The 16,192-nt window shown below is 42.5% G+C and overlaps 1 protein-coding gene across 2 annotated transcripts in view; it reads left to right on the forward strand.

Moving 5' to 3' along the window:
- UNK (unk zinc finger) overlaps positions 1 to 16,192 on the forward strand; it is a 66,800-nt gene that overhangs the window by 25,025 nt on the left and 25,583 nt on the right. For both annotated transcript variants that reach the window (XM_066615330.1, XM_066615331.1), the window contains exons 2-7: positions 7,930 to 8,139; positions 8,574 to 8,750; positions 10,029 to 10,159; positions 10,292 to 10,427; positions 11,412 to 11,529; positions 12,932 to 13,016. In XM_066615330.1, coding sequence (XP_066471427.1) covers positions 7,930 to 8,139; positions 8,574 to 8,750; positions 10,029 to 10,159; positions 10,292 to 10,427; positions 11,412 to 11,529; positions 12,932 to 13,016 — 857 coding nt within the window. The remainder of the gene's footprint in view (positions 1 to 7,929; positions 8,140 to 8,573; positions 8,751 to 10,028; positions 10,160 to 10,291; positions 10,428 to 11,411; positions 11,530 to 12,931; positions 13,017 to 16,192) is intronic.

The raw sequence follows: 16,192 nt of genomic DNA on the forward strand, positions 1-16,192 counted from the left end.
TGCTTAAACTGGAATGAAAATGCAAGTACTGTACTTCAGGAAAGTAAAGAGAAGTTTGTTGATCCGAAAAGGAAAATAGAATACAGACAAGACAGATAAATGCTAAGTGCTGCTTAAAACAAATTTGAATTTCTTTGATTTTAGAAGTATGATTTTCAAGTATGTCCAACTTACCCTTTGCACATGCATGCATGTATGTATGTTTTCTAGACTTTGCTTTCCAGGATTTTTGAGTCCTCTTATTTCTGTTACGACAACCTGTTATGAAACCTTCTATCCAGATTTGCACGAAGAGACCAGCAGACATGCAACCAACCCTAAGAGTTCAACGAACAGAGCACAGGAGGACAAAGCCCGCCAAACAAGGGAGACCACAGAGATGGTAGAAAGAAGGGCAATGAAGTTGTTGCTTTGGGACAGCTGGTGCTGGCTCAGTATTTTCTCAAAGTTGGCTTTTGCAGGAGCCCCCAGTTCACTTAGATGGAATATCAGACCTTCTATGGCCACAATAGGGAGAACGCTGCGGAGGAAAGGCAGGTGGACAAAAGAGCTCCCAAATGGGAGATACACTGCCAGCAAGGAGGAGACATGGGGTGTCTACTACTTCACCCCTCCAGTTTTGAGGCATCCGGGGGAGGGAATAAGAGGGCATACCTCCATCTCTCAATTGTGAGCTGAGATCCAAAACAGAGAGAAGAGAGAATAGCTGCTGACACTTTGTTCCACTTTGTTTGTGCAACAGATTGGTTGTACTGAGTTATGTTTAGATCTAGATGATCCTAATACATGTCTTATTTTAATAATTGCAGCATTACCTTTTTTCCCCTTAGATCAGGGGTCTCCAAACCCTGGCCCGGGGGCCAGATGCGGCCCGTGGAGACCCTCTATCTGACCCGCAGCCAGCCTCTGATCCCCTGAGAGCCTCTGGCCCAGTTGACCAAATACAACCAGAGTTGTGCTTGAAGGGTGGAGGAATGGGGGATCCGTTTAAGTGTGCGTGCTTTATTTCTTGGGCTGTGTTGGTGCTTGGAGAAATCCTGGACATTTGAGCCCATTCATTCATTCATTCATTCTCTAAGTTCCATCTCAAATGTATTTATTTAAATTTTATATTTTAATTTTTTTTCCAGCCCTCAACACCATGCCAGATATTTGATGCGGCCCTTCTGCCAAAAAGTTTGGAGACCCCTGCTTTAGATAAAAATCCTTCAGACAGGAACTTGCTTCCCTAATTCACTAGAAATATATGAATTAAGTGTGTGTGAATGCCCCCCATACCATCAGCAAAGTCTCTGTTGTCTGAAAGTTATAAATTGAAACTTGAATGCTTTTGATGTTGTGGTTTAAAACAAGTGTTTAATATTGGGCGTGGCCTTGTGGAACTTCATTATCAGAAAGTTCTTTAACCCTTAAAGTGTGAGAACCAAAGACTGAATGATGGGACATCCTTCCATTAGTACTCTTCTTTCTTACAGTTTCTCTAAAACCATCTCAGGCATTAAATTCTAATGTGCTAATCTGTTGAATTAGTACTAATCTGTCAAAGCAGCCTGTAACTGTTTACATAAGAACATAAGAACAGCCCCACTGGATCAGGCCATAGGCCCATCTAGTCCAGCTTCCTGTATCTCACAGTGGCCCACCAAATGCCCCAGGGAGCACACCAGATAACAAGAGACCTGCTTCCTGGTGCCCTCCCTTGCATCTGGCCTTCTGACATAGCCCATTTCTAAAATCAGGAGGTTGCTGATACGCATCATGGCTTGTAACCTGTAATGGATTTTTCCTCCAGAAACTTGTCCAATCCCCTTTTAAAGGCGCCCAGGCCAGATGTCATCACCACATCCTGTGGCAAGGAGTCCCACAGACCAACCACACACTGAGTAAAGAAATATTTTATTTTGTCTGCCCTAACTCTCCCAACACTCAATTTTAGCGGATGTCCCCTGGTTCTGGTGTTATGTGAGAGTGTAAAGAACATCTCTCTATCCACTCTGTCCATCCCCTGCATAATTTTGTATGTCTCAATCATGTCCCCCCTGAGGCGCCTCTTTTCTAGGCTGAAGAGGCCTAAACGCCATAGCCTTTCCTCATAAGGAAGGTGCCCAGCCCAGCAATCATCTTAGTCGCTCTCTTTTCCACCTTTTCCATTTCCATTATGTCCTTTTTGAGATGTGGCAACCAGAACTGGACACAGTACTCCAGGTGTGGCCTTACCATTGATTTGTACAACAGCATTATAATTTTAGCTGTTTTGTTCTCAATACCTTTTCTAATTATCCCAAGCATAGAATTGGCTTTCTTCACTGCCACCGCACATTGGGTCGACACTTTCATTGACCTGCTCACCACCACCCCAAGATCTCTCTCCTGATCTGTCACAGACAGCTCAGAACCCATCAGCCTATATGTGAAGTTTTGATTTTTTTGCCCCAATGTGCATGACTTTGCACTTATTTACATTGAAACACATCTACCATTTTGCTGCCCATTCTCCCAGTTTGGAGAGATCCTTCTGGAGAAAATTTCCCATTGACACCCACTCTCTGTTTTCTGGTCTTCAACCAGTTCTCAATCCATGAGAGGACCTGCCCTCTAATTCCCTGACTGTGGAGTTTTTCAGCAGCCTTTGGTGAGGGACCTTTTCAACCACCTACTGAAAGTCCAGATATATAATATCCACAGGTTCTCCCACATCCACATGCCTGTTGACCTTTTCAAAGAATTCTATAAGGTTTGTGAGGCAAGACTTACCCTTCCAGAAGCCATGCTGATTCTCCCTCAGCTAGGCTTGTTCATCTATGTGGTTTGAGATTCTGTCTTTGAGGAGGTATTCCACCATCTTACCCGGTATAGATGTTAGGCTGACTGGCCTATAGTTTCCCGGGTCCCCCTTCCTTCCCTTTTTAAAGATTGGTGTAACATTTGCTATCCTTCAATCCTCTGGCACCGTGGCCATTTTGAGGGACAAGTTGCATATTTTAGTCACGAGCTCAGCAACTTCATTCCTCAATTCCTTAATAACTCTTGGGTGGATGCCATCAGGACCCAGTGACTTATTGATCTTTAACTTATCAATGAGGTCTGAAACATCTCTTTTAACCTCTATCTGACAATTCCTTGGTTAGGAGGATCCATTCGGGCAGTGGTATTTGCCCAAGGTCTTCTGCCGTGAAGACAGATGCAAAGAACTCATTTAGTTTCTCTGCCATCTCTAAGTCTCCTTTTATCTCTCCTTTCCCTCCCTCACTATCCAGAGGACCAACTGCTTCTCTGGCAGATTTCCTGCTTCTAACATATTTGAAGAAGCTTTTATTATTCCCCTGAATGTTGCTGGCAATGTGTTCCTCATAGTCTCTCTTGGCCTGCCGTATCACCATCTTACATTTCTTTTGCCACAGTATGTTCCTTTTTATTCTCCTCATTAGGGCAAGACTTCCATTTATGGAAGAAAGCTTCCTTGCCCTTTACGGCCTCTCTAACTTGGCTGGTTAGCCATGCGGGCACCCTCCTGGACTTAGTCAAGCCCTTCTTCCTTTGCAGTATACGCTTCCACTGAGCCTCTGTTACTGTTGTTTTAAGCAGCCTCCATGCACTCTGGACTCTTTTTACCTTTCCTTTCAACCTCCTTCTAACCAGCCTCCTCATTTGAGGGAAGTCCGCTTGTCGGAAGTCAAGGGTTTTGTGAGAGATTTGCCTGGTGCTCTCCCCCCTGACGTGCATGTCAAAATGGATCGCAGCATGATAACTGTTCCTCAATGGCTCTGTAACATTGACACCTCTAACCAGGTTCTGAGTACGACACAATATTAAATCCAGAGTCACCTGTCCTCTGGTGGGCTAAATGACTAGCTGCTCAAAAGCAGTCATTTAGCACGTCAAGGAATCCGGTCTCCTTTTCGTGACCATAACACAAATTGACCCAGTCAATATGAGAATAATTGAAGTCCCCCATGTTTGCAACCCTGTCCCTCCTTGACACCTCCCTGATCTGTTTCCTCATTTCAAGGTCCCCTTCCGGTTTCTGGTCTGGAGGACAATAGTGCGCCCCCAGTATTACATCGCTCCTCACGCCTGGTAATTTAACCCACAGAGATTCTACGGTGGAGTCAGGCCCACCTTCAATCTCTACTTTGCTGGATTCTATCCCCTCCTTAACATAAACGGCCACCCCACCTCCAACACGCCCCTCCCTGTCCCTCCTGTAGAGTTTATAGCCCGGGATTGCATTATCCCACTGGTTCTCCGCATTCCACCAGGTTTCCGTTATGCCCACTATGTCAATGTTTTCCCTAGTCACCAGACATTCCAGTTCTCCCATCTTTGCTCGGAATCTTCAGACATTTGCATAAAAGCATTTGTACATGGAATGCCCCAGGATGGGCTGCTTATTAGCTCCTTTATCGCTGTATCCTCTCATTGTGCCAAACTGTCTATCACATCCCATCATGCTACCATTCCCAATTTCTTCTCCTACTCTGCCTTTGCCTTGCTGTTCTCTAACCTCCCCATCCTCGTCCCATAGGGATGAGGAGTCCCGAACCGGGTGCCCCTCGGCTCCTGTCAGCCTTGCCCCAGGGATCAGTTCAAAAGCTACTCTGCCACCTTTTTAATGTTATGCACCAGCAGTCTAGTTCCATTCTGGTTCAAGTGAAGCCCGTCCCTCTTGTACGGGCCCCGCTTGTCCCAAAACGTTCCCCATGCCTAACAAATCTAAACCCCTCCTCCCTACACCACCATCTCATCAACGCATTGAGACCCAACGCGTTTAGACCACTAGCCAGGCAGTATGCTATCTTCTGGTATTCTAACAGCCCTTACATTGCATTTCTCAAGTTTTCTTTTAAGCTCAGAGATAAACTGCAATATTTTCTTTCAACTTACATTTGAAAGAGAAACCACAGAACCCTTGGAATACGAGACTCTTAAATACAGGAACACACAGTGAAGGCCATGGCATGATGTTTGCTTAAAATTGCTTACTTATTCTATGGATTTTTCTATCGCATAGTCACCAGCTCTACTGGTCCCCAGAAAGTGTGTTATTTAACTTGTTTCATGCAGCCAATTTATTCCAAATGGTCTCAACACCCTTACAGTTTTTACAACCTCTGCATGACATGGATCCCTCTCTGTGCAAGGAAGTAGTAGGGATAGAAACTGTCACCTATATGGCATGCACGTGGAGATTTTTTGTGTCGTAACTACTTATTATGTGGCTTGCCCATTCAGGAGCCAGCTATCTCGTCTTTATTTATTTTTTTAATGGATATCATTCTGTGTTTCTGGGAGGAGAGTCCAGGTTTGTGGTATCTTAGCACAGTGAAAGGGATATGCATTCTTCATATATGCAATGTGTGCTGCTCATTATTTTTACTGTACAGAGATATTAGTAAGAGAATGTCCAAGTGTGAATCACATCTGGGGCTCTGGTCAGTAATGAATGTGCAGTAATGGAATTGCTAATATGGACCACAAAATTTACTGGAAAAAATCTATTTCCAGTGCTGGATCAGCAGAACTCTGAAAGATTTCTCCCGGGGTATGATTACTTTCAGAGTAATCCTTTACCACCTGTAATCACACTGACAATTTTATAGTAATGGGCAGGTACTTGGGAAACTAAACATCACCATTCAACTGGAATAGTAGGAAATGGATTAAATGTTTTCAATTCCTTTGTTTGAATAATAGAGGCATTCAATCAACATTGAAGGAATGCCTGCTTATGCGCCCTTGTACACATGCCACTCTCAGAGTTGAATTGGGGAGGACTGTATCTAAAAATACTGTCATCTTCTTTAATATTTAACCAGATTGCTAAACATGTAAGCAGCCCTGTTTTCAGTGATTGAAAATATAAGGTCCTTGAGTTCATTGTTGCTACCACGTTTTTAGAATTGTGTTTGAATTCTAAGTTTTAATTAACTGGCTTTTGTGAATTTTATTTCACTGCCATAGAAAAACTGTCTGTTTCTGGGTTTCACTAGTGGGGCTGTAGTCAGCAGGAATAAAAAAATAAGAACGTGCATTGATGTGGAATGCAATGCAGGCAGGAGGGGTGATGTGGCAGTCATTACTATGTTACGTTATGTTATGCCACATGGGGGCAGTAGAGTTGTGTCGAGGTGCTTGTGTTGAACAAGAGTATGTATTGGTTGAAGAGTGATGTCAAACTATTGTGTTTATTTCTGCAGTGAAGTAACAGAACAATCCTATGCATGTCACTCTACTCAGAAGTAAGTCCTATTGTGTCCAGTGGGCTTACTCCCAGAAAAGTGTGTATAGGATTGTAGCCTGGGCATCTTACAGCCCAGTCATATCCTTCCCCCTCCCACTGGTGCAGCCTTGCAAAAAAGGCGTGCACTGTATCCTGCAGGGAGAAAGGTGGATTGGGATGCTTAGGAGGGAAAAGGGAATTTAAATCCCCTCACCCCTCAGTAAACTTTTAAAAACTTTAGAACAATGAGTTGGAGTGGCCTTTGGCACTTCTGTTCATGCTTAGGGGTGTATGTGTTTGCTGATTTCTCCCTCTTCCTCTACAGTCCTTTATACCCTGTAGTATCCTGGAGGGTCCCTGGCCCCTCAGGAACAATTTTTTGGGGTCACAGGTTCCTACTGTGCTAGTTTCTGTTGCTAGTTTCTAGAAGCTAGTTTCTGGTCAGGGTCCTTATAATTCAACTCAAATTTAAAGAAAAAGCACAGAAAATAGATAATGAAGAATGGCAGTATATTTGAATATGTAAAGTTCAGTACTAGCTCATAATCATATGCAGCGAGTGTTGTAGTAAACATAATTAGAAAGAATTAGCCATCCTCATTAATCTGTTACATTTGTTTTCAGCTCCATGCCAGTGAATAATATATCCTTGAAAGGCATGGCATGCCTCAGGTTTATTTTCCTAATTAGAATCCTTGTATGGAAGTTTCATAGCTGCTTCTTCTGGACATTCAATTTGAGACATGAACTGTGTGACACTTTTTGTTTAAGGATTTGTGATGAATTGGGGAGAGAGGTTTAAAAGTGTAGCATATACTCTGAAGTTCCACATTTGGGAAAGCAGCTGTGTATTTTGGTTTATAGCAGTGTAATGCAACAATTGATGTAGCCTCTTGTGATTCTCAGCTTTAGTTGGCTTGTGTAAAAAAAACAAAACAAAACTGCAGTGTAATGGGACTCTCGCTCATACAGTACTTTATGCTGATTGCCAACCCATCTGCTACCACAGTGTTACCATTGTAACCAACTCAAACTGATAGATGGTTCAGAATGAAGAATCTCAGTTGAGTAAGCGGTTTGTTTATGCACATTCTTATAGCCCCACAAGGATCTCAAAGTGACTTACAAAGATTCTCACAATAAAATCACAGTGTTGGACAAAAATAACAGTGTGTCTGTTCCTGGTTCCAGGAATATTCATGCCACCTTGACCTTGGTCTTTTTTGGTGTTACTCTGTTTGGGTGTGTCTTCTAGAGATCAGGTCCCACTGACGACCGTTCAGGATAAGGGAGTGGGACAGAGCAGGTGGAATTCACTCTGCCCATGATGCTATCAGGTATTCCCTTGCTGGTAGTTGATAGTTGCTAGGCTGTAGTTCTCACTGACGGCCTCTTTCATAGAACATAACTTGGCCTTGCAATTTGCTGTTCACTTGCCTGCCTGGGTCAAGTACCAATTGCCCTGGGTAAGAGGTAAATGTATAAGCAGCAACTGAATAACGAGGGAGAAATGCTGAGCAGAGGCTAGATCACTGCCTGTACAACACTTATTGCAAGGCTGGCATAAACATAACTGTGGATCTGAATGGATCTCTTGAGCGTCAAGTTGGAGAAAATGGTGCAGAGGCTGAATACCTCAGAGTCTCCCTTTTGGGCTCTCTTGAACTCTTCAGCTGTGTGGGCTTAGGCTGATTTCTTTCTTTCCCTAGGTATCTGAAGGAATTCCGCACAGAGCAGTGTCCCCTATTTGTACAGCACAAATGTACTCAGCACAGGCCCTATACATGCTTCCACTGGCACTTTGTCAATCAGCGCCGCCGCCGCTCTATCCGCCGCCGGGATGGCACCTTTAACTACAGTCCTGACATTTACTGCACCAAATACGATGAGACCACAGGGATCTGTCCAGAAGGAGATGAGTAAGTTACTGAAGGCTGCGTCTTGCTTGACCAGATGGAGATTCCAGCCTGCACTTGCAGAGAGGAGAGAATTCAACAAAACAGCTTTTAGAAATCATGCAGAATAACCTATGAAGACATGTGGAAAACACTGCAATCGTGATTTCACTACTCCTATATATTTTTCCCCCCAGAGATTGAAAAAAATTTCAAACTTTTGTCGTCTGGAATAATCCTAGAGAAATTAGTGAGGTTTATTTTAAAATAAATGGCTTGAGGATTGCATCCTCGTTTTATGTCCTTATTTTACAAATGGACGTTCTTTCAAAAGAAAAAAAAAGGTGCTGGATTTGACTCCCTTGAGGACTATGTTCATCTAAAAAGAATTTCTTGTTCGGAAGCATGTTTCAGCCTTTGAGTTTCTATGAGCTCTTTTTCCCCCCCTTCTCCTTTAGGTGTCCATTCCTGCATAGAACTACTGGTGACACAGAGCGGAGATATCACCTGCGCTACTACAAAACTGGAATCTGCATTCATGAGACTGACTCAAAGGGAAACTGCACCAAGAATGGCCTTCATTGTGCTTTTGCTCATGGGCCCCATGACCTCCGCTCTCCAGTTTATGATATCAGGTTAGTAGAAGATGAAATTCCTTGTTTCTGGGAGCATGCTTCTTGAGTCTAACTGGAATGGATCAGAGAAAAAAGTGCTGTTGAATGCATAATGTGTTAGCTTCTGAAAACTTAAGATACCTTGCTATGCCTCCCACCTCAATATTCAGCAAAAGAACCTGTTCTACACAATTGTTTGAGGCTGGTTATGGCGGCCTTTTGGGCACTGCAGGGTAATTTTGACAGACATCTTGGGGCAGAGAGCCATGTGGAATTTGTAATTGTGAATGGGCTCAGTCTCAGCTATTTCAGCACCAGATTCTGGGCAAAACTCCCAATGCTGTATGTTAGTGGAACAGGTATGTGGTGGAAAGATGGCTAGGAAGACATCTAAGCTATTCCCCAAACTAGACCCATGGATATCTCCACCATCGACTATCAAAGTTAGGGTTGAACTAGTCATTTGGCAGCAGATGTAGGTTTGGAATCTTAACCACTAAACTTGCAAAGCTTGAGGATGGAGTACAGTTTGCAGGGGTGGTGCTGTCAACTGAAAAGAATGCCCATCTTTTCTTTACTGTCCAACTCCCTCTGTCCCAGATACTTTTCCCCATAATGTAACAAACTCATGCCTGGGAATCATGATGGGGAGAGGGGGTTTGCATGGGAAAATTTGCAGCTGGGAAAAAGTTAAATGCCTTCCATTGCTTCTCCCCTGGAAGTTGCACCCTCCCTATGCTGCTGTGCAATTCTGTGGCACTTACTATAGTTTCTAGACCCATGTCTGCTACCATATTTCTAATTCAGGCCTTTGTAGTCTTGAAAATAATGTAATGTAATCACTTAATTAAAATCTAGCCTTGTTTTCATTAAGGAGGTGTTGGGGGGTAAAGAGAATATGCATAAATATATTAGGATGGAGGCATATTTATCAATAGCTCTATAAGACTGAGAAAATATTGAAGTTGAAATTTAGGAAGCCCATATCTGTGCATGCAAATGGGTGTGTGTGTGTGCTGGATAGGGAATTTTATTAAAACAGTGGGAAGTGAAGGGAGGATTAAGCACATCTTTGGCTAAGTAGGCAATATGTTTGGTATGGTGGGGTCGGAGTTTGTCTTTAGAAAGGTGGGACGGCTGGATGTTCAGTGTGGGTTCTGAATCTCTAAAAGGTGGGCTTGGCACACACAAAAATGTGTAGGAGTTCCTGCACTGTTGAAGTTCCTATCTGGTAGACACACATCACTTTTCTGAATCTTCTCTGTCTGCCTATTTGTTCATTTAACTCTGTTCCCTAAGGGAGCTTCAGGCCATGGAGGCTTTGCAGAATGGTCAGACCACATCAGAGGGTGGCATAGAGGGTCAGTCTGCAGTTGCCGCTAGCCATGCTATGATAGAGAAAATACTCAGTGAAGAGCCAAGGTGGCAAGGTGAGTTCTTTAGGGTCTTGCACAGGGGTGTCCATTGTTCTTGGACTGCCCATTCCTCCTCTCACAAGGGTCTTCATGTAGGAAGGAATGTGTTTGCCATTCCAAATTAACCAGGTACACCTGTTTTCACAGATACAACATATGTTTTGGGAAACTACAAAACAGAACAATGTAAGAAGCCCCCACGTCTCTGTCGCCAGGGTTATGCCTGTCCTTACTACCATAATAGTAAAGATAGAAGAAGAAGTCCTAGGAAACACAAATATAGGTATGGTGTTCTGAGACCTGGCGTTAGACCTGTCACGGCTGTGAGGGAACTAAGACTGGAGTTTTAGGTGCTGGTTGTACTCTAACAGGGTAATAAAAGGTAAATGGATTATCATGGAAATTATATGGCAAACCTAAGGTGTTAATATGTGGCTTGGGTCTGTAGAGGATCTTTGCATAGAGCTTGCCATTAGGCTAGATATTCTTCAGGCTATTAAACCATATTGCAAAATGAATTCCTTAGTAGACAAAAATGAAATTGTTCCTGTAGTAAAATAAGTTATAGCCCAAATCCTTAGACCTGTCAGTCATAAATGGGTCCCCACCAATACCATCTCATTTCCTAGATTGAAATTCTCAAACCATTAGTCCAGTGGAGGGCAAGAAGCTCCCTCAGTAACAAACATGAACAGTGTTTGTTGCTGAGACAGGATGGTGCTATGACAGTTTTCAGATAGCCACTTGTTTGCAAGTGCTCTCCTGTGAAAATTGTATTGCACATCAACTGCCTCAGAGAAAAGACTGGGCCCGATGCCTTGTCTCTGGCCCAGTAAGTGTCAGGCAAACCTCAGATACATTCTGTTTGAATCAGTACTGATTATTTGTCACTTTGGCACCTTCTCCTGCAGTTATGTGCTTTCCTGAGGACCTGTTTCTGTTCTGGGACAATGGTTCAGATTTCCTTCTTCAAGTATTCTCAATTTAGTGCTCAGCTCTAACCCATCTACAGAACTGAAACATACCAACTTCTTAGTCTGATTTGAAATAATCTGTTTTTAATTTTGGATTAAGAAGTTAAATTTTTTCCTTCCTTGTGCAAGGCTGTATAGCCAGTAGCAAAAGTACACATTAGACAGAATAAAATGACAAAGATATCAAGGAAGAGTAGATCTGATTTTCTAGTTTGGGGCAATGTGGTAATAAGTTCACCTTGAAGATACTAGGCAATATTTGGGCTTCTGATTCTATCTTGTTGTTTATGTAGGTCCTCCCCATGTCCCAGCGTGAAACATGGAGATGAGTGGGGAGATCCCAGTAAGTGTGACAATGGTGATGCTTGCCAGTACTGTCACACTCGCACAGAGCAACAATTTCACCCAGAGGTATAGTAAGCAGCTCTTCTTTTTGGATACCTGGCTAGATAAATGGAGAGACTCCAAGGTTTACAGGTGCTGATATGCCAGGGAACATACAGTGTGCATATTGGAAAGGAATGAGGATGTTGGGCTGATGAATTTGCTTGAGATCTTGAATGCTTCCTCTGTAGTCCACCTATTGCCATATGAACATATTGGGGAACAATGCATTTTCCTGGACATATGAGTGCAGCTGGCAGGAAGGGCTAAAGGGAGCTAGTTGGGTGGATGTGGAAATGGTTGGAAAAAATGAGTGACATTCCAAAGCCTAGGAAAAGCAGCTGGGATGCCTGAGAGAGGTGTAGGAGTTGCTAGTGATACTTAGATGTGTAGCTCCTGCCTGCTGCCTCTTGTTTTTCTGGACTTGCATCAAATTAAGAGAGAGACATTTATCATGTGCAGAAAGCAGAAGGTAGGCTTTACTGTCTTATCACTTATTCAGAGCAAAACCTAGGGCAGTGGTGGGCATCTATATGGCATGATATTTGAAACTTTTAATAGCAGTGTTGCTTATATCTTGAACCCTACCACCGTCCTAGGCACATATGCATAGTTGAATTGGTCTTAACGTCCCCATCAGGCTTCCTCTAAGTCTAAGAAAACCATCTGATTTTCTCGCAGTATTTGCCATATTGTTGTCACCATGGTGGTCTGGTTTTGCTCAAAGTGAATTAGCAGCACAATGCTTTTAAATGCTTGATGAGTAGAGCAAGTTAACTACAGATCCCCTCCTTTTCTTCTCTCCTGTCTGCTAATTGTCCCCAAGTACTGCTGTACAAATAGGGGTTTAGATTTGGGCCCCATCCTATCCAACTTTCAAGCATTGATGCACTGCTGTGCCAATGGAGCAGGCATTGAATCCTGTGGTTGGGGAGGGGCAGTCACAGAGGCCTCCTCAAGTTAAGGGAATCTTGGGCTGCATTGCATTTGCATCAGTGCTGGAAAGTTGGTTAGGATTGGGTCCTCAGAAGATCAGCAGTGGTTGGGGAATAATTTTTGGAGTGATTCCCATGGATACTGCCTACATCTGAAATGTTTGCTGAATGGATAATGCACACAATTTTTTTTTCCTGAAAGGTTATTCCGTGTAAGTTATTCAGCTGGGTCCTTGAGTAGATCCAGCGCGCAATACCATCTTCGAGTAATGTGCAAAAGTGATGAATTCTAATCAAATGTATTCTAATCCATGGCAACAATTATATGAATGTCTAATGCGAATGCTGAAACTGACCCACATAATTACAGCACAGCTGAGGAAACATCAAATTTTCTGTTTTACCTTGATATCTTTCTTTCTTTTACTCATTGTAGGTACATCTGTGTATTCTGTGTCATCTTGCCACAGTCCACATTTTGTTTTGTTTTCCAGATCTACAAATCAACAAAATGTAATGACATGCAACAGTCTGGCAGCTGTCCCCGAGGACCCTTCTGTGCCTTTGCACATGTAGAACGTAAGTGGGTTTTTCTTTCTTTCTTTTATTTTTTAAAAAAACGTGTATACCACTTTTCCCAGAGCTCAAAGTGATGTACAATATAACAGCGAAATAATTAAAAACATAAAAATGCAGTAGAATAAGAACAATTAAAAACAATACAGGAGTGGGTAAAAATATAAAAACAGCAATAAAAACAACACAAAGTAAAAAATAACCAATACAGGCTGATTAAAATTTTATAGTGCAGTTAAGTGTAAGCCCTGAGCAAACTGTTTTCCGAGGTTCAAATTATTACTTCATATGCTGGGTCAGGCAGCGAACAAACCCAAGCAGCAAAACACAGCAAGAGAGAGAATTAAAGAGTAAATATTCCAGTGAAGGTGTGTGTGTGTGTGTGTGTGTGTGTGTGTGTGTGTGTTATAAGCCGCCTTGGGTACCCTTTGGGGAGAAAGGCGGAATATAAATAAATAATCCCTTTTTGTACTTTGAAAAAGAATAGTCGGCCACGAGTTGGTGTTGGGTCTCATTGCATTCCCTCAAAGTAGAAGTGAAATCCAGTGGTAACTTGAGGAATGTACTGTTTATGTTTTGCAGTAGATACTTTGGACTTGTGTTTTGCTTAAGGCTATGAAGTCCTTGATTATTTCATACCCTCAAAAGTAACACTTTCACTGCAGTGGTATTTGTCCTGATCCTGCTACAGTAGCTCCTAAAAGCACTGTGACAAAGAGCAGAAAGATTCAGAGACAAAAACCTGTCCGTTGTTTTTTGTAAGAAAAGTCTTGGAGCTGAAGTACAGAGGAAAAAATGATTTTTTCTAAGGCAAATGTTCTTGAAATGGCAGAGTATTGAGGGGAAGGGTACTCTCTTTTTTTTTTTAAAGCAGTTATGCAGCTAAGCATAGTTTAAGTAGTTCTTATGTACTAAAAAGCAAACAGAACCTTAAAGTAGTTTCAGAATTGCTCCAGACAGTGCAGGGGGAAAATTTCACTTGTTGTGGGCACTATCCAATAAGTTTTTACAAAGGTTCATAGTTTTGTGTTAGAGCACATGCTTTTCATTCAGAATGTTCCAGTCTCCAATCTGTGGTATCTTGGGTCCAAAAATGAATCTTGAGTAACAGAGTTGGTGATAACCTCAGCCTGCAACTTTGGAAAGCTGCTGTTGTACTAAGCTAGATGAACCAATAGACCAAGACAGCACCATATGTTCATATGTCTGTTGCAACACTGATTGTGCTTCTTCTGGCTGGTTTGAGTCTTTTTGGAGAACAGCTTGAAGCACTTCCGAACGCTGTATGTTTATCTGAGCAGAAATAATGGTTTTTCAGAAAAAAAAATGAATGTGTATTCTGTTGGCTATGATGGTGCTACATACGTAGCCTAGATCTAAAAGGATTGTGTTAAATTTCTCCTCCCCCCCAAGTAATTTATATTTGGTTTACTGTTGTATCAATAATTGTTCAATTTTGCTGTTTTTTTTTAATAGAGATATTTAAATGTTGGACAATATGTGTTTGTAACAAAAATTACCAGTCATGTAGAATGGGCAGGAGGAAGCAATGTCAGTTACAAGAATAGTTTTGGTTTTGACTTTAAAAAAAATAGACTGAGTTTTGGATGTGTAATTTTCATCTCGGAATGATCTACTTCATCTGCCTTGGGGCATTGACCCTGTATTGTGTCACAGTGCCCAGCAGAGTGCTGGCAACTACTTCCTTACCACAGCCCATCTGTTGTTCTTGTGCACCATGCCTTGTAATTGTGCAGGGCAGCTGAGAAAACCTACTCTAAAATACCTCCACCTATCCTTTGTAGTTTGTGGTGGCCAAAGTTTTTTAATTGGTGTTGATTTTAAATTTATAAAATGCAACACAATTCCAGTTATCTTTTCAGTTGCCGTTTTCTGAAATGTGAGTAATTTATATCTTATAGTCCAATGTTTCTCAGACTTTTTGAACTCCAGGAAAGAGGCCTCTCCTAAACATACTCTATTTTGTGGGGCCCAAAACTCATGCAGGGATCCTTGCATTCAGTTGTGTGCATGTAATCTGCTGCTGCCTGTGAGCAGTGGCATTTTCTGCTGGTAAGAGGGTGGATAAGTAAAGATGCCTTAATGCAGTGGCATCCAAGCCATTTTACACCATATGATAGATTGATCCAAACAACTGTCCCTTATGTTTCCCTTCATGTCATGTGTTAAACTTCAGATCTTCTAGCAACAAGGACCTGTTAGGGCAGCTAGCCAGTGGTTTTGTAAACGTGAAGACAGCGTGTAAATTAGCATCCTTACTCAGGAGGCTCACATGTTGAGAATGTTTAGAAAATATATACTCTTGAGCAATACATATTTAACAGGCTCATACACCTGCAGGGCCTTCAGTTCAGTAAGGTACTGCTGGGAGTATATGGACCCCATGCTCTGACATTAAAGAGGAATAGAGCAAGATCTATCTGACCCTATCATAATAAACATAGGAAGAAAGCAGTAGTTCTTTCTGAACTCCTTTTTTTCTCAAATCTCTTTATGATGAGGCAATGAGGGTAAAGTCATCTTCACAAGTCCTATGTGGATCAATGAGAGTTCTCTTATGTGACATCCAGCACCTCCCAATCTTGGCTGATGGGAGAGGAGAACAAAGGTTGCTCTTGTCTGTAGTCTAAATCCTCCCCATCTGAGTCTCCCACACATTTGAATGGGGTTTGAGAATCACTATTACAGTGGGCCTGCTATATCCATGGTCTCTGTATCCATGGACTTAACCAACCGCAGATTGAAAATGTGTTCACACATTTCAGCAGAGGCCCTGACTGACTCATTGAGCATATGGGGAAAATGGGGTTAGGTTCCAACGGGACCCTCTTCAGCATACACTCTATGAACTTTATGAACCTGAATCTTAACTTGAGGTCTGTGGGGCTGGGTGATAGCGAGGGCTCATCATCAACATCTGATGCTTCTTCCTCCGTGCTGGTTATCCCTTGACTCAGTGAAGGTTGCTGGCCCAACAAAAAGGGCTCAGAGATCAGTAGCGGGCAGGGGGTTGCTTTGCCTGTCCTCCTCCACCTGTCTCCTTTCCTTGACTTGCCACAGCCCTAGAGCAGCCCTCAGGTAGCCTTCCAAAGGCCACTCATCACCAGCCTCTCATCATCACCAGGATTGTTAAGGTTCATATAGAGTCCCCAAGATGG

Source organism: Tiliqua scincoides, chromosome 2 (genome assembly GCF_035046505.1).
Source record: "Tiliqua scincoides isolate rTilSci1 chromosome 2, rTilSci1.hap2, whole genome shotgun sequence".
Taxonomy (NCBI): Eukaryota; Metazoa; Chordata; class Lepidosauria; order Squamata; family Scincidae; genus Tiliqua; species Tiliqua scincoides.